The 18,157-nt window shown below is 43.1% G+C and overlaps 1 protein-coding gene across 7 annotated transcripts in view; it reads left to right on the top strand.

The window, feature by feature from the left end:
• The window catches only part of ITSN2 (intersectin 2), a 270,233-nt gene that overhangs the window by 112,264 nt on the left and 139,812 nt on the right, over positions 1 to 18,157 (top strand). For all 7 annotated transcript variants that reach the window (XM_040348499.1, XM_040348497.1, XM_040348495.1 and 4 more), the window contains 5 exons: positions 2,960 to 3,123; positions 7,809 to 8,009; positions 10,746 to 10,836; positions 11,614 to 11,756; positions 15,356 to 15,419. In XM_040348499.1, coding sequence (XP_040204433.1) covers positions 2,960 to 3,123; positions 7,809 to 8,009; positions 10,746 to 10,836; positions 11,614 to 11,756; positions 15,356 to 15,419 — 663 coding nt within the window. The remainder of the gene's footprint in view (positions 1 to 2,959; positions 3,124 to 7,808; positions 8,010 to 10,745; positions 10,837 to 11,613; positions 11,757 to 15,355; positions 15,420 to 18,157) is intronic.

The following is an 18,157-nucleotide window of genomic DNA, read 5'->3' as shown; positions in this document are numbered from 1 at the left end:
CTAGAGTCATTGAAATATAGCTAACTAGTGCCTCAGGTCAGCTTCTCACCATCTAACCAAAACAAAAATCTTGTTTTTAGGCTGACTGGCCTTTTAAAGGAACATAAAACCTAAATTGCTACGTAATTTGGATAAAAGAGCAAGTAATAAAAAATCTACATGTATATGCCAGAATTTCAGGGGCTTTTCATCATTCTGATGCTCAGGGAAAAAGAAGCTGCAATTCTCTTGGGCTCGGCAGTGCTAAAACTTTAATCTTCATATTAATATGCATTTTTCACTCAGCAGACACTGGCGATCGCATTGATATTTGATTTATTACATGTTTAATTAATGAATGTTCTTGCATGTATCCCGTTCATTATTTATATCCATGTTTGTGGGATTAGTTCTGTGCTGCTCCTAGTACTGTGCTTTTCACATTTTTTTATTGTAAATGTTTGCTGAACCCCCGTTTTTCATTTCACTTTTTAGTTGATGTCTCTTAAAGTGAACCATACATGGGGAAAACATGCATAATCCACATTTGTAAAGTAGCTGATGTGTATAAAATGCATTTTCATTTCCAAAGAACTTGGCTCCACCCAATATCTGTGGCAGACTTGGCTTGGCATTCAGATGATGCCCAATGTTAGGCACGGCACAATTCAGCAGAGTTCCTGGTTGGCTCCTACTTCACAGTCGAATATAGTCAGTGTATTTATTGAGCAAAAGAGGTTGAAGTTTTAGTCTTTGGTTTTTTTTTTTATTGTGCTTATAATCTTATTTGAATTGCTTTTCTTAAAGGGGTTGTAAAGGTAAAAAATGTTTTCCCTAAATAGCTTCCTTTACCTTAGTGCAGTCCTCCACTTACCTCATCCTTTACTTTTGCTTGTCCTTATTTCTTCTGAGAAATCCTCACTTCCTGTTCTTCTGTCTGTAACTCCACACCGTAATGCAAGGCTTTCTCCCTGGTGTGGAGAAAGCCTCTTGAGGGGGGAGGGGGCGAGCAAGAGTGTCAGGACACTCTCTACTTTGCAGATAGAGAAAGGAGCTGTGTGTTAGTGGGCGTCCTGACACTCATGCTCGCATTTATTTTTACCTTTACAACCCCTTTAATCAATAAAATGTGGGTGAGTGGGAGTGTTTCTATTCATTCTTCCATTGTCATACTGAGCTTGTTTATTTATTTATATATATATATATATATATATATATATATATATATATATATATATATATATATATATATATATATATATATATATATATATATAGTGTGTGTGTGTGAATATATATATGTGTATATATATATATATATATTATCCCTTTTATACGATATTTACCTCAAAAAGCAAACACTTTTGGTAAATGCAGCATAAAACTGCATTAAAGAGGAGTTCGGCCCCCCACCAAATAGTCAGCAGCTAAAAATACTGCTAATATTGGGACACTTACCTATCCAGGGATCCCACAATGTCAGCACCCCAGCAGATTTTCCATTCTGCTCACGTGTGCTACCGCCGTTTGTGGTTGGGGAAACCGGAAGTGAAGCCTTTCAGCTTTAAAGCCAGTTCCCTACGGCGCATTGTGTGAAGCGCTCTGTGCTTTCTAACCGGCCTGGCGGCGGAGGAAGGGGGCCGTACTTCTGAGGAATATCACTGAGGTCTCCAGGAAGTGGGGACGGGTACCTGTCAAAAATGGGTAGCCCTTCCCCCTCTGAAAGGTGGCAAATGTGGCACCGGAGGGGGGGGGATGAGTCAAACACGTGGAGCTTCCCCTTTTTTCGTGGCTCTCTCCTTTTAATGTCAATTCACTAAAGAAAAAAAATAAACCAATGCATGCATTAAATAAGTATTGGCTGGTTGTCACAATTCAGCTGGTTGTCAAGGAGTTGGCACCCATCAGCATCCTTAATGACCAGGGATAAGCTGGTTGATATGGAGTCGGTGCTCGTTGCGTCCTTAACGTGGCTCCTCTGCTGTCAGCAGGGAATTGTGATCGACACTGGATTTTTTTTGGGGGAAAATGTTTTTCTTTTCTTTTTTTCTTTTTCCATTTAGGACTTTTTTTTTTATATTTACTTTGCCCATGTTTTTAGTGAATACGTAGGGGTACTTATTCACATGGGGGGGGGGGGATCGGGGGGCCTCGCACAAAGCCAGGCCCATAAGGACATGGATGAGCGCGTTTGGAGTGGAGGAACTTGACTGACCTCGTCCCAATAGAACACCGTTGGGATGAATTCGAGCGGAGACTGCAAGCCAGGCCTTCTCGTCCATACCAGAAGAGCTGAAGCCGTTCTAGCTGCACAAGCGCCTTGAGGCGATTCAGTTAGCATTTGTAGCGCTATACAAGTTATTCACTCACTCAAAGGGTGGGCCAACTCATTATTGAACACTATGGGCTAAGACTGGGATGCCATTAAAGTTCATGCGTGTGTAACGGCAGGCGTCCCAATACTTTTGGTAATATAGTGTACCTTTCCTTGTCCTACACTGTTTCTCTTGTCCATCTTGGTAGAGGCAGGGTTAATTTCCCCATGTCAAAGCTGCTCCTCTGATTGCTGGTGGAGAAATACCAAAACAGCATCTGGAAATATAGAGGTAGCACAGATCCACAGAAGCATGGAGATGCATGCATTGCCGCTTCCACTTCAGCAAAGAGAACATTGAGCAGCACAATAGTGACCTTACAACATTTCCTGAGATGAGCGGTCCTAAGGCTAGCAGTGATTTTAGATGATCTCGCACTGCAGTTTTACAGATGTTGGCCTAACCATCCGGTTGTGCTGCCAATTTTCAGAAATCAAGACAATAGTTAAAATGTTTTTTAGTGTGCGGTTTGACACCATTACCTTTTTGAAATGTACACTATAAGACCCAAAGTGCTTGCAGAGTCGCGGCGCTTACCCAAAACAGGTAATTGTACGATGAAATGGGTCCTCCACATGTCAGATTTTTTTTTTTTCCTCCCACAGGGCCCTGTCCGACCTCAACAAAGATGGCAAGATGGACCAGATGGAGTTTTCCATCGCAATGAAATTTATCAAACTCAAGCTGCAGGGACAGAATTTGCCAATGATCCTCCCACCTGTTATGAAGCAGCCACCTGTCTTTTCGCCACTAATGTCCTCCCGCTATGGTATGTCTTTCAAATTTTGTTATGTTATGTTTTGTGATATCCCACTCTGCGTCTGATTCTAAGATTACAATTGAACTAAACTGTATCTGATCACCACAAACTGAAAACCCTATATTCATTTTTAATATCCAAAGCAAACTCGCCCATCCATCCATGTCTCCATGCTTTATTTTGTTGAAAAATTACTTTTAAACCCCCCCTATCTTTTTTAGCTGCAGCCATCGTGAGTAAGAACTATTGATTCATGTAGCATTTATTTCCTGGAATCCATCTGCCCTTGGCTCAGACAGGAGAGGGTGCTTGGCTAAGAAAGCCTCTACTTCCTTAGGCCTCATACACACAGGCGGAGTCCGCCTGCTCCCGCCAGCTCAGCGGAGATCTGTCTGCAGATCTTCGCTGAGCCGATGGATGACAAGCTCCTCTCTGCTCACTGAGCGGGGAGGGGCTTGTCGGGCACCGCTGTCTCCTATGGAGCGATCTGATGAAAACGGACAGCATGCCCGTTTTCATCAGATCTTACCCGATCCACCATGGACAGATGGGGACGTGTCCCCATACGTCTGTTTTTAGCGGATCGGGACGGATGTCAGCGGACATGTCTCTGCTGACATGCGACGCTCCATAGGGATGCATAGAGCGGCCATTCAGGTCTGCCGTCAAAACTGACGGGCGGGCCGGAACGGTCTGTCCGTGTGAATGAGGTTTTATGGAAGAAAATGAAAATGCCCATGAAGACTCGTGGGATGTATGACATCATTTTGTCCTAGGCCAGAAACCAGGAAGCAGTTGTTGAAGAAATGTAAAAAAAAATAAAGTTTAACACAAATAAATATAATATACAGTACCTTCCGATGTACAGCAGCATAAGGATTAAAAATGAAATAATGTTGATTGAGAGAATTTAGTTCCGCTGTAAAGGAAAACTCCATATTTACTAAATGAATGACTTGACATACATATTTACACAGAGAGAAAAAAATCAAGTATATGCACCAAAATCAACTTTTTTTTTGTATTAACATGTATATTTACTACACAGGGAATTTTTGAAAATTTAACGTCACTAAAAATGTACTTTTGCAATCTGTAGCCAACAATGATGGACAGCTTTAGGCTTATTTGGGTTAGTTGATTGTTATCCCATTGGTAAAAGCTTTGTGATTTGTCAGTGATTAGTGTGAAGGAAGTTTTTATAGCTTGACAGCAGAAACTCTGCTAGTGACTCACCTAACTTAGAGGAACGCCTGTGTGAGTAAAAGCTACCAGTGAAGTGTTATGAAATGATGTGGTCTTGTTCTTGTTTGGTTGTGTTTTTGTTTTAGGTCTAGAAGGTCAATTCATAACCCCTTTTGGTTAGGCTCTGTCTTGAAACCTTAAAGGGGTTGTAAAGGTAAAAACAAATGTTTTCCCTAAATAGCTTCCTTTACCTTAGTGCAGTCCTCCTTCACTTACCTCATCCTTCCATTTTGCTTTTAAATGTCCTTATTTCTTCTGAGAAATCCTCACTTCCTGTTCTTCTGTCTGTAACTCACCACAGTAATGCAAGGCTTTCTCCCTGGTGTGGAGTGTCGTGCTCGCCCCCTCCTTTGGACTACAGGAGAGTCAGGACGCCCACTAACACACAGCTCCTTTCTCTATCTGCAATGTAGAGAGCGTCCTGACTCTCCTGTAGTCCAAGGGAGGGGGCGAGCACGACACTCCACACCAGGGAGAAAGCCTTGCATTACTGTGCGGAGTTAGACAGAAGAACAGGAAGTGAGGAAGTAATGCCATTATTATAGGCGTGGGCCATTTACATACCCCCCTAGCCTGAGAGGAAAAACTCCCATAGATGGCTTCATCCTTCCTTGTTACTAAGACACTTCCAGCCCTTGCTGCTCTCCCTCACCATGACAGTTGTGATCTCTCAAACCCCCAAACGTTTGTTCTGAGCTCTGAGCTGCAGCAACAAAGTGGAGAGTGCGCATGCAAGGGTATTTGATTCGGTTGGCAGTGTCTTGGCAACATTTCAGGGTGGAATCATGCCATCTGTGGAAGTTTTTTGGCAAGGCTTAAGGCCCACACCTATAGCTGGAAACCTTACCTGCAACCGCCCCGCCGAAGCCCCCCCCCCCCCCCTCCCAGTTCCTCCGGTACTTACCTCCAGTAATGTTGAGCTGTCAGGGCTCTGGCAGACAGTCCAGGGATTTGATGCAATCTCCGCTCCTCTCCCTCTTCGCTGTGCAGGGCTTCTGGGACCAGGTTGATTCTGGTAGGTCAATGCTGTCTTATGCCTCGTTTCCACTGAGCGGATCGGTTCGGTACGCTATTTTGGGTGTTTCCACTATGAAAGTGTGCCATTAAACCGAACCGTACCGGACCATTCTGGGTCCTGCTTCAGATGTGGGGCCATAGAAAATGGAACGGTTCCATTAGGGCGGAGATACAATACATTCCACTGATTGGTGGACGCGCTAGGCATTTTTTCTAAACCCTGAATGGTCCCGACGGTCCGATTTGCAGTGGAAACGCTCACGAGAATAGACCAGGCCCATTCTAACCGCTCCAAATTTACTGACCCGAACCGTTCCGTTCAGTGGAAACAAGGCATTAGTGAACTGATCTGGTCCGTCCTGCACAGGGAACAGGGAGAATAGTGGAGCTTTGAAATCCCTGGACCACTGGAACCGGCTCCATGGGAAATGATCGCTCGGCATCACTGGATGTTAAGTACAGGGAGGTCAGGGGTGGCAAGGTGGGGAGGGTGTATGGTGTTCACCTTTAAATCTTTTCTGTACGGGTGAATTAACACTTTAACATTAGTCAAAGTTGCACATTTTTCTTTTTTTGTATCTTCAGGCGCCCCTTATCTGCATTGGCAGAAAGAAGTGAACTTTGACTTGGGTTTAGAGGTCTCCTTCCATCTGATAGCTTCTTTGTCAATTGCTTTTCCTCATATATTGTTTCCCAGCTTCTAGGTGTACAGTGAAAAGCCAAGCATGCATGGATTGAAATTTGGCTGCTTCAGCTGGGCTCAGTTGAATTTCCATCCATGTATGGGCACTGTGGTTGTTCAGAATCTATCGCTGATCAGTGTATTTTGACGGTGGGGAAGTCTCCCTGCTGTCAGAATACAACAGCTCAGTAGGAGAATTCCCCCATCTACAAAGAATGTGTAGATGGGGGGGGGGGAATCGGGGTTTGTTTGTTTTTTTTCAACCCTCTGGCTGTTAAAAAAAAAAATCTGACACCTCTATGGACTGCTTAACCACTCGCCGATTGTAGGACATCAAATAATGTCATTGCGTTGCAGTGTTTATACTGGGACTATGCCTGCAGCTACAGGCATCATCTCAGTATTAAAATTTGCGGCTGGAGATTTACTGTAACGCAGAAGTGATTTGAGTGGCTGAACAGCCACTCGATCATTTCTGCGGGCGGTGGAAAGGGTGTCGTCCAACCCCAGATCTCTCCATAAAGAGGGCCTGTCACAGCCCATGCTGTCGCAAGGAATGTTGTTCATCCCTTGTGATAGCAATAAAGTTGATACAAAATAAAAAATGACAGTGTAAAAAAAAAAAAATATATATATTAGTTAAAATAAATAATAAAAATGTAACCTTGCCCCCCGTGCTTATGCGCAAATGCGAACAAATATGCAAGTCCCTCACACTTAAGTAAATGGTGATAGCACCACATTCCACGGGCATACAGAATTTTAAAGCATGACATGTTGGTGTAACAACATTGTTTACATTTTACCCAAAAAAATTAAATAAAAAATGGGTATTCTATTGTTTGTGTGCAATAAAATTCATTAAAGTGTATTTTTTTCCAAAGAAGTTGGTTGCATTTGAAAAATTGCTGTGCAAATACTGTATATACTTGCAAAACCTGCCATTTTATTCTATAGGGCCTCTGCTAATACATATATATATATATATATATATATATATATATATATATATATATATATATATATATATATATATATATATATATTTATGTGTGTGTGTGTGTGTGTGTGTGTGTGTATATATATTAGAATTTGGGGGTTCTAAGTAATTTTCCAGCAAAAGAAAAATAAAAATGTAGATTTTTACATGTAGGAGAATAGTGTCAGAAGTGGTTAACGCCTTAAAAATAAAAATGTTATATACTTTTAATATTAGGACACATACCTGTCCTGGGCACCTGCGATGTCTGGTCCCGTAGCCGATTTGTTTCTCGGGTGCTGCCGCCATCTTCAGTAAGGGAATCGGGAAGTGAAGCCTTGTGGCTACCGCAGTGATCTATGCCCGGAAGTGGGAGCAAATACCTGTATTGCACAAGTATTTGCACCCTCTTCCCCCTGAAAGGTGCCAAATGTGACACCGTAAGGGGGGAGGATTCCAAAAAGCTGAAGTTCTATTTTTTGGGTGGAACTCCGCTTTAATTTCTCCTGGGCCTAATCCAAGAACGTTTTCCCATATGGTTTTATCACTGTCTGTCTCCATTTAATATTTGCTCACCTCCTGTGTGGTCACTAGGGCAGGTTGTCTTAAAAATCTATGGCCTATGCGTTTGTACTTTGCATTATGTGCGTCTGTTACTACGCTATACATACATTTGTGACTGTAGACAGCAGAAGTGTATGTAGCATCTGCAATACCAGGTAATAATTCTTGGGAAAGAATACAAGCCATTGTTTTGTGTTTTTTGTTTAGGAATGGGGAGTATGCCAAACTTGTCCATGCCACCATCTATGCCCCCGCTGTTACCCCTTGCACCCACTTCGTTGACCTCACTGGGCTCTCTGCCACCCTTGCCTATGTCTAGTCCCTTGGTGCCTTCTGTCGGCTCATCATCAACATTGCCAAATGGAACATCCAGTCTCTTGTCCTCCTTCCCTGTGCCTTTGTCTTCAAGTAAGTGTTTCCTCTCCATGGTTTTCTGTTGTAAAGGAGGATGATCCAGTCTTCTGCTGCTCATTTACATGTTAATTTATGAAAACATTCATTTATCCGCTTAATGTAATGGGCTAAATGCTGATCCTACAAGATATATTGTGAAAATGCAGGTAATGCCTATTATTGATGGTGACGCATGTCCTTGCTCTGCGTGGTTTCCTGTGTTTATGTATGTCGGGGGGTATATGTAACCACTTTGTGGGTGAGTATGCTTGTTGTATAATAGAAAATATATTGATTTTACTAGTAGGTTTGGGGTTAGATTTATAAAGCAGTATATTCGACATTCATCAAAGATTCACTGCATGTCTCCAATTTTAAAACACATGCAACAGGAGGCTTCTCCTTTTATTAAATGTTTTGTCATTGTCACATTCACTGCTTTCTAAATATACCCCTTAGTGTCTACATATTGAGCTCTGGCTAACCTGAGATAAGAATGATATCATGCACAAAAAATAGAATAAAGAGAATCATTCTATTCTTAAAAATCTATTACAGACATTAATCAAAGCCAATTCAGTAGGATGTGTTTTAAGCAAACACTGCAGCTGTGCTAACATCAGACACTTAAAGCCGAACACAAGGAATTCAGCCACTTTGTAAAATCTCATGGCATACTATAAGTCCAACAAGGTTCATGCCACTTCATGGACTTGTCTCTTATTAACATCTGGCAGTTTTATAGAGAACAGCTATCGCTTCACTCCCAGAGCTCTGACAGGAGAAACGCTGCTGTCTCGTACAACAGCAGCACTGCCTGCTCTTTTCCTCTGCTCTCTATTCACAGGAGCCTTTGTAATTTGTAAGTGATTGGGCAGGAGGAGGGGAGGGACGGTTGTGACTCTGAAGCTGCAGTAGCTGAGACTAGAAGGTCTAGCGTTGAAGCTCTGGAACTGTAGCAATAGCTATGCTGCCTGTACTCGGTAAAATTAAAGAGGTGGCATGCACATCGCTTTACCCCTAGTAATCCAGAACATTATACAAAGTGGCAGAATTCCTGGAGTTCAGCTTTAAAGTGGCATCCCGTTAAAAAATATGCTGCCAGCACTCGTTTTTTAGTCCCTCTACAAAGTCCTACAAATAGCCATTGATACTACCAGTGAAGTTCACCTAATGTGGCAACAATGTTACACTGCTCCTGAGCTCAGCATATAGTTTCACTTTAAAGTGGTAGTAAACTCCTTTTTCCCCTGCAAGGCATGTTATAATGTGCTAGTATGCATTGCATACTAACCTTACTTATCAAAAATACCTTTAAGCAAAGCCCTCCAGTGGAGCTCTATCACAGGCTTCCATCTTCGGCCGATCTTCCTTCTAGGTTTGTGGGCTCCAGTCCTTTGAATGGCCAAGTTGTATGCATGCGACAGTCACGGTTTATAGCACAGAGCTCTGAAGGAACTACACGGGTATACTATTCCTTCAGAGCCCATGCGCCGGTGAGCGGTGTACGTTTTAGGAGATATTTACAGTATCTACAGGTAAGCATTATAATACACTTTTAGACCAGCAGCATTGCTTGACTTCAAGTGGGTAATACTAGGATGATGCCTGCAGTTGCAGGCATCACCCTGGTACCGTGTTTTTAGAGCTGGGAGTTTTGGGAGGCTCTTTTTTAAAAGCAATCCTAGTAACTAACTAGCCGCTAGACTGCTTGTGCAAGCTGCTGGAGGGGACTGGAAGCACCCCTCCATCGTCTGCTGGCTGATCAGACAGCCAAGCAAAGCCGGGATCGGCTTTGACCAGCTCTCCACTATGGTAAAATGGAAGTGACCACATGACATCAGTTCCGTTTTTTCCAGATATCAATGGCGCCATTTAAAAAAAAATAAGCATTCAAAAACAACAATCTTGGTGTTTTAAATTTAATTTAAGGACAGAGGAGGGATTTTTGGTCTTGCATGGTTTGAATCTTGACTGTTTCAAACCATGGCTGAATCGATCAAACAATCAACTTGGGTACAACCAGCATGCTGGCTTTTACTTGTGATTACCACTAGCGGCTGCTATAACCGCTAGCAATGATCACTGTCTCTCAATGGTCTGGCAGGAGGGATTGTTGAATCAACACTGTGTTAATGGGGGGGAGTTCAGCAAATTTCTTTCCTGCAACCCGTAGTAAAAAATTGCAACAACCACCATGTTATTCTGTAGGGCCTCTGCTTTAAAAATTAAATAATGTTTGGGGGTTCTAAGTAATCTAACGAAAAATACTGATTGTTACATGTAAACAGAAAGTGCCAGAAAAGGCCCGGTCTGGAAGTGGTTATAGATAGGCTTACCTTTAGGTAAAACCTAAACAAATGGACTTTACTACTATTTTAATGTAGTCTGCCCGATTGCACTAGAGGTGGGTTGTTTGGTATCGGCATTATTACTGCAAATTTACAAGTCTGTAGCTTGTTATTCAGCACTTTACATCCCAACCTGTTCCATATTGATAAAATTGTTCCCATACTACAAAATCATTGCCGTGTTGGCACATAAATAATAAGGTTGGACTTGTCAGTGCCAGACCTGCTTTGCTACCGACATAGAAATCCCCCCAGCTTATGTTGCAGTCATGTCACTTGCTGTAATTTAAAAGGGGGCTAAACCTGGAAGGAGCTTGCTGTGAAATATTCTGTGATATCGGTTACATGCTGGACCATGTATGTGAATATGTCTCATTGTTAATGTATGAATGTGTTTCAGCACTGCCCCATAACAGCTCACTCTCTCTAATGACCGGAGGATTCAGCAGCATGCAGAAGACTCAATCTCTCATAGACCTGGCCTCCAGCAGGTATGAATCTCTGTCTGTGTGCATTAAACAGTGGTGACACTAAACCAGGAGATGGTTAAAACAACGTGTGTAAAGTGACTCTGGGGGGAGTTTACTAAAACTGGAGCAGCTTTGCATTGTAACCGGCTTCTAGCCTCAGCTTGTTTAGTTGGCCCTTGTTCACGTTGGAGCGTCTTGTCATGCGTTATGATAGGTCAAATTGCATGACGAGTCGCATCCTATTGCCAGCAATCGCACCGTTCAAATGGGTTCGATCCCTACTTTGCGGTGCCACATCGATTTGAAAAAGTAGTTCCTGCGCTACTTTTGACAATTTCGGGTGTGACTTGCATTAGACATCTGTGCATGAAGATGTCTTCCAAATCGCACCCGAAGTCGCACTGACATGTGATTTCAGATGAAATCGCATGATTTTAAAGCCACAGTCAATATGAACGAGGGCTCTGGCTTTGGAGGGAGAAGAAATCCCACTAAAGCGAGGGAAACCTGATGTGTCAATATAGAAACACTAAATTGTACACATACGGGGGCAATAAAGGGTGGGGGGCATTATATTGACAAGTCCTTGTTCTGGGGGCACCACCAGATCTTTTTGGTGAGTCAGTACTCCACTCTAGACTGGCCCTGTATGTATTGGGCCAATCAGGAAATGGTGTGTTTTTATCAAATTTTACCCGATGTGTCACCATTGTTATGTGCCCATGGTCATTAGTATGCATTTCTTAACCTTGCTTTATGGCATTTATAAATGTACAATGTCTTTTTGCTCATGTTTAGTTCCAATTCCTCATCTACCACTTCGCTGACTGGTAACTCTCCAAAAGCCAGTAGCCAGGACTGGGCTGTACCCCAGGCCACCAGGCTGAAGTACAGACAGAAGTTTAACAGTCTTGATAAATCCATGATTGGTTTCCTGACCGGTGAGTCCAGCTTTAATACAAAGGGTGTGCCATTGTTTTAATGAACATCTCCTGCCATCTACTATCCCAGGATGAACTTAGCCTTGATACCATATGGCACTGAATGCAATAATGCAGACAAAGACTCAGCAGTGCATGTACCTGTGGTTCCCTTTACTATCCATAAGCTCCAACATAGCAACACTTGTGTGCAATCTGAATGACAATTGTGAAAGTAATACAGTAACTTGAAAAAGTATTCATACCCCTTGAAATTTTCCACATTTTGTCATGATACAACCAAAAACATAAATGTATTTTATTGGGATTATATGTGATAGTTCAACGCAAAGTGGAAGGAAAATTATAAATGGTTTTCAAAATTTGTTACAAATAAATATGTGAAAAGTGTGGCGTGCATTTTGTAATCCGCCCCCCTAGTCAATACTTTATAGAACCCCCCTTTCGCTACAATTACAGCGGCAAGTTTTGTTGGGGATGTCTCTACCAGCTTTGCTCATCTAGAGAGCGACATTTTTGCCCATACTTTCCTGCAAATCAGCTCAAGCTCTATCAGATTGGATGGAGAGTGTCTGTGAGCAGCAATTTTCAAGTCTTACCACAGATTCTCAATTGGATTTAGGTCTGAACTTGCTTTGATCTAAACCATTCCTTTGTAGCTCTGGCTGTATTTTTAGGGTTGTTGTCCTGCTAGAAGGTGAACCTCCGCCCCCAGTCTCAAGTCTTTTGCAGACTAACAGGTTTTCTTCTAACATTGCCCTGTAATTTGGCTCTATACAAGGACCATTGACTGGACCATTCTAACACATGAATATGCTTTGATATAAACCATTCCATTGTAGCTCTGGCTATATGTTTTGGGTCATTTTCTTGCTCGAAGGTGAACCTTCACCCCAGTCTCAAGTCTTTTGCAGACTAACAGGTTTTCTTCTAACATTGCCCTGTATTTGGCTCCATCCAACTTCCCTGTCCCTGCTAAAGGAAAGCATCCCCACAACATGATTCTGCCACCACCATGTTTCACAGTGGGGTAAGAATGTGACAGGGGGGTGATATCCAGCTGATTGACAGCCTCGGCTCTGTTCCTGTGTGCTGTGTGAAAAAGAATGTGTCTTTTCCCTCCAAACAGCTCTTAGACCTCTCCTCAGGGAATTTGGCAATGTGTAATTTCAACTCTCCACCCCTATTTCTTAGTTGCATAGGGGCTGGGGCACACAATGCTTACTAGTGAATGGATGTGCAGTGGGGGCGTGACAGGACAAGTCTGATCATTGGAGCAGAGCACACCGAGTTCCCAGCATAGCTAGAGAACTGACCACGTTGTGCTCTCCTCCTTAGTGTAGTCAGTTTATAATCGGAAAGCAGAGGGACTAGCAGGACCACCATGGATATCACACAAAGGAAGAAATACAAAGAGAATAGAATACTTTCTCATACAAGTGCATGGTACAGCAAGCGCATATCGGGAATATGAATTGTTGGGGTAACAAACACTTTAAGTAGCCCATAGCTGACTTGATTTTCTTTCCTTCCACCACAGGTGGAAGGAAAGAAAATTGCTGCTTTCCCCCATCAACACAGTGTTGATAGGTGAATGCCTCCCGCAGGGCTTTTGTGTTTTGGTTGGGCTGGGTAGGGAGCCTTCAAGGCTGGCAGATGACAATAATTACTGTTGACAGCTATAGCAAGTGTGAGATGCATATCCTAATAATATGTATAAACCACAATAATATGAAATTTGTCCCTACCTGTATAGATCAGTTTCAAATGGCATCATCTGTGTACTTTACAAAAGATTTTTGTAGTCCACAGTACATCCACAAAATTCTACCATATACAGTATATGCCACAGTATACAAAGAAAAGCTCTATTGCCGCTCAAAGTTATAGAGAAACTCCTTGGGTTTAACCACTTCAATACCTGCCCATTGTCATTTGACGTCCACAGATGAGATCTCCCATCCTGGGTGGACGTCAAATGACGTCCTGGGCTTTGCGGGTGGATATCTGAATGATGCCTGCAGCTAGAGGCATCATCCAGATATCCTTTTGTTCTGCCGGCGATTCTGCGCAACATAAGAATGATCATAGCGGCGGTTCCACCGCTTGATCGTTCTTACAGGCGGCGGGAGGGGACATCCCCCCCCTCCCGCCGCCATCCGGTGCTTCTCCGGGCTCTCCCGTGCCATCGGGGGCCCGGAAAAAGAATCGTCCGGTGTAGTGTCACAGTTTCCTGCCTATCCTAGAATGCTGCGGAAGTCACGTGGCGGCCAACTGCGCATGCGTTCCAAACGCAAGTGCGATGCGTTCCAATGGATTTTCGACAGTACACACCAGCGAACCCGGCATTCAGGGCGACGTGGATTCGCACGGATGGCTCGCTCCGCTCGCTTGGCCTCCTGGCTCTTTTTTTAACATCCTCCAATTCACAGGGATGTTAAGCAAAGAGCCTGGATGCCGACCAAGGTTTCACTGGTGTGCACTGTCGTGAATGCATTGGAACGCATCGCATTTGCGTTTGGAACGCATCGCGCATTCGCAGTTGGCCTCTACGTGACTTCCGGAGCATTCTAGGATAGGCAAGGGATGTTTACATTCCTTGTAATAGGAATAAAAGTAAAAAATAAGTAAAAAAATAAATAAAAGAATAAAAAATTAAATTAAAACGCCCCTGTCCCCGGTAGCTCTCGCGCAGTAGCGAACGCACACGCAAGTCCCGCCGACATATGTGAACGCCGTTTAAACCACATATGTGAGGTATCGCCGCGTGCGTTAGAGTGCCAGCAACAAATCTAGAACTAGATCTCCTCTGTAAATCTAAACTGGAAACCTGTAAAAAAAATATTAAAGCGTTGCCTATGGAGATTTTTAAGTACTGAAGTTGGGCGCCATTCCATGAGTATGCCCAATTTTAAAGCGTGACATGTTGGGTATCTATTTACTCGGTGTAACATAATCTTTCACATTATACAAAAAAATTGAGCTAATTTTACTGTTTTGTTGTTTTTTTAATTCATGAAACAATTTTTTTCCAAAAAAAAGGGCGTTTGAAAAATTATTGCGTGAATACCGTGCAAGATTAAACGTTGCAATGACCGTTGTTTTATTCCCTAGGGTGTCTGCTAAAAAAACATATATAATATTTGGGGGTCCTGCGTAATTTTTTAGCAAAAGAATGATGATTTTTACATGTAGGAGAGTAGTCCCAGAATATGCCCGGTAATGAGGTGTGTATAAAAGCCTGGTATTGAAGTGGTTAATAGAGCCTTTGAGCTGTTTAAAAAATAAATAAAAAATCAGTACAGATCTCGACACTCCAGGATGGCTGACCATTCCGCATCCCCACCAATTCACTGGTTCACTAAACATTCAGTGAGACCTCTTAGAATTAGAATACCCTCCTGATAGAATTGATGGCATTACATGCTACTATCAACACATGTACAGCTAATCATAAGTGGCCACTTTCTGGTTATTATGATTCTCTCTTATTCTATTCTACTTTCTAGCTGGCAAATGGTTAGTTGTTATTACAATCTTGATGATTTTTGTTGGTAACAGTGCTGACATATGTCATGTATTTGTTTTCGTTTTTTCAGGGTCTCAAGTGAAGACTGCACTAATACAATCCAACCTTTCCCAGACCCAGCTGGCCACTATATGGTAATGTAGACCAACATGCTTGAACCATGTACTTTTCATATTGCGGTTCTGTGCTTTAGAGAAATTGGTGCTAACCTTTCCCATGTACGGGATCACGTACCGACAAGAAATATCTTCATTTAATTTCCATTATGGAGAATGTAGCTGGGTTGTTTTTTTTTGCGATGAAGAATTAATTAGAACTCAAAGATCTTATCAGTCCCTAAGTGACTGGTATATATATATGATCCAGCAATCTTGCCAAAGTTTCAGGTTAGTGAAGTCTAGAAATTTGCCCTTGCCAAAACCATGTGGCTGGCAGCATCCTCTCCTTCTGAGTGGCCATAAATTAGGGCCTACCTTTGTATTTGTTACGGTCATGTGACAAGACAACCATTATAAGGGTCACAGAGATTTTGCATTAGTCTGTTCAGAATCATCGTGAAAAGCCTGCTTAATCGCGGTGCACAGTTTAATTGTTTTCTTAATAAGAAGTATCAAAAAGACAATTCTGCCAGGGTGATGGGATGTTACTGAAGTGTATGTATGTATATGTTTTTGCTGTGTGTCTCCCATGGGAAGATTTTCCTTTATTCCTGTCCCTAGCATTATTGGAGGCGGCCATTATAGAGATGCATTGGTGAATATTTTATATGTTACCTCTGGGTGGTTTAGCAAACTTTTTCATTGCTGTTATAGAGCCTTTGCGACCAAGCAAATAAGCTTTTACTGAATGTGACACAACTACTCTTGCAGCTCTTTTCGCTCTCCCCCAATTTATGTCTTTCCTTGGCTGGTGGTGGATCATCCCAGTGGTCCATTGTTGGTGTTGGTGCTAAGCCCTCCGGCACCTATGGGTCCTTAATAACGGCACCTGTCTTTTTAAGTTTGTTCTGAACTACTTAAAGTGTTTGTTACCCTAAAATAATAAAAAAAAAAAGCAGGCCACCTATTGACTCCTATGGCAGGCAAATGCCAGCGGAGATGTGTCCGCTGACACCCGCCTGCCATCTGATTCACTCGAGACAGACGTATGCTGGATTTCCGTCTGGCGGATCAGATGAGATCTGATAAACTGACATGCTATTCGTTTTTCGTATGATCTCCCCATAGGAATCACCTGTCATCCACCGGCTCAGCGGAGATCAATGCTGCAATCTCCTGTAACCCTTGAGGCCTGGCTTTTCCATAGACTCCCATGTTAAACGGTCATTTGTCCAGTGAATTTGGGGACCCGGTACTGGCAGGTCATAGGTCCCATGGACCCGGAACTTGGCACACATGTAGCCCCATTTCTCCTCTACAAGTGTGCAAAGTTTGTTGTCTGGGGAAACTACGGCTGGGAAGCATCGTTTTTTTTTTTTTTTTTAAAGCCGGACACCCCTTGCCTAGACTCCCATGTTAAACGTTCGTCTAGTCATGGGCACAGTGAGGCATGAACACAGTTAGGCACAGTGAGGCATGCAGATGGACACCCTAAGCTTATACTTGAGTCAATAAGTTTTCCCATTTTTTTGTGATAAAATTAGGTGCCTCGGCTTATATTCCGGTCGACTTATACTCAAGTACAGCCCTCAAAAAATCCACTCGCCTGCTCGCATTTTGCAAGTGGATTTTGAGTGTGGGCTGCCTGGGAGCGGGGGGCGAGCACCGCCGTCGGCCCGGGTTGTATGGGAGCCTTTGTCCCAGCGATCGTAGGGGATGAGAGTGGAGAGCTGCCGCCGCTGCCTGGCTGGTAAGAGCGCTGGGGAACATAACAGCTTTCATTACAATAGCTGTGTGTTCCCCGCCGTGAGGCGTCATATACAGCCCCTCCCCCTTGTCCAGGCACTTTGATACACAGATCACCGTGATCTGTCTATCAAAGTTCCCCCGAACAAGGGGGAGGGGCTGTATACGATGCCGCACGCAGGGAAACGCATAGCTATTGTAATGAAAGCTGTTATGTTTCCCAGCGCTCTTACCAGCCAGGCGGCGGTGGCGGCTCTCCCCTCTCATCCCCTACGATCACTGGAACACTGGCTGAAACTGGTGGGGAACACAGGCTGAAACTGGGAGGGGGGGGGACACAGGCTGAAACTGGGGAGGGGACACAGGCTGAAACTGGGGGGGGGGGACACAGGCTGCATTGGCGGACACAGGCTGCATTGGCGGACACGGGCAGGCTGCATTTTTGGGTATGGATAAAGTTGTTGTTAATATTTTTATAACTTAATTCTGCATAGAACATTTAAGTGTAATTTCATGAGATAATATATGAGGGCGTGTTTAGGGGGCGGGATTAGGGGTAGGGCAGGGTTGGGCAGGGCAACTGGTGGCGAGTAACCCTTGAGGCCTGGCTAGTAGCTCAGGACTTGAAATTTTGAGCCCTGCTCGAGTATATACAGTATATTAAAAATGGTTGCCTCCTCAGAAGGATATACTCTTGAAAAAGATTTAATTCAAATCTATTTATACAAACAAAGGTCTCGAAGGTCTATGGGAAAAATATTGTAATCCATGTGTCGGAGCATTATGTGTTTTTTTTAGAATGTGTAATTTTTAACTCTTGTGTCAATAAAATATTGAATATCTTATGTAAACACTTGGTTTGGCTGCAGTAGTCTCATGGGGGAAAAAGTTTATATGTATGACTAACATAGTGGTGTGACGGTCTTCTGCTCTGTGTCAATTACTCGATATATTTACTTCCTGTCCCTAAGACAAACTCTACAATGTGAGAGGAGTCCCATTTTAGTTGTCAGGATTGGGAGTTTACC

The sequence above is a fragment of the Rana temporaria genome, chromosome 4 (genome assembly GCF_905171775.1).
Source record: "Rana temporaria chromosome 4, aRanTem1.1, whole genome shotgun sequence".
Classification (NCBI taxonomy): Eukaryota; Metazoa; Chordata; class Amphibia; order Anura; family Ranidae; genus Rana; species Rana temporaria.
This window is presented reverse-complemented; position numbering and strand designations above follow the sequence as displayed.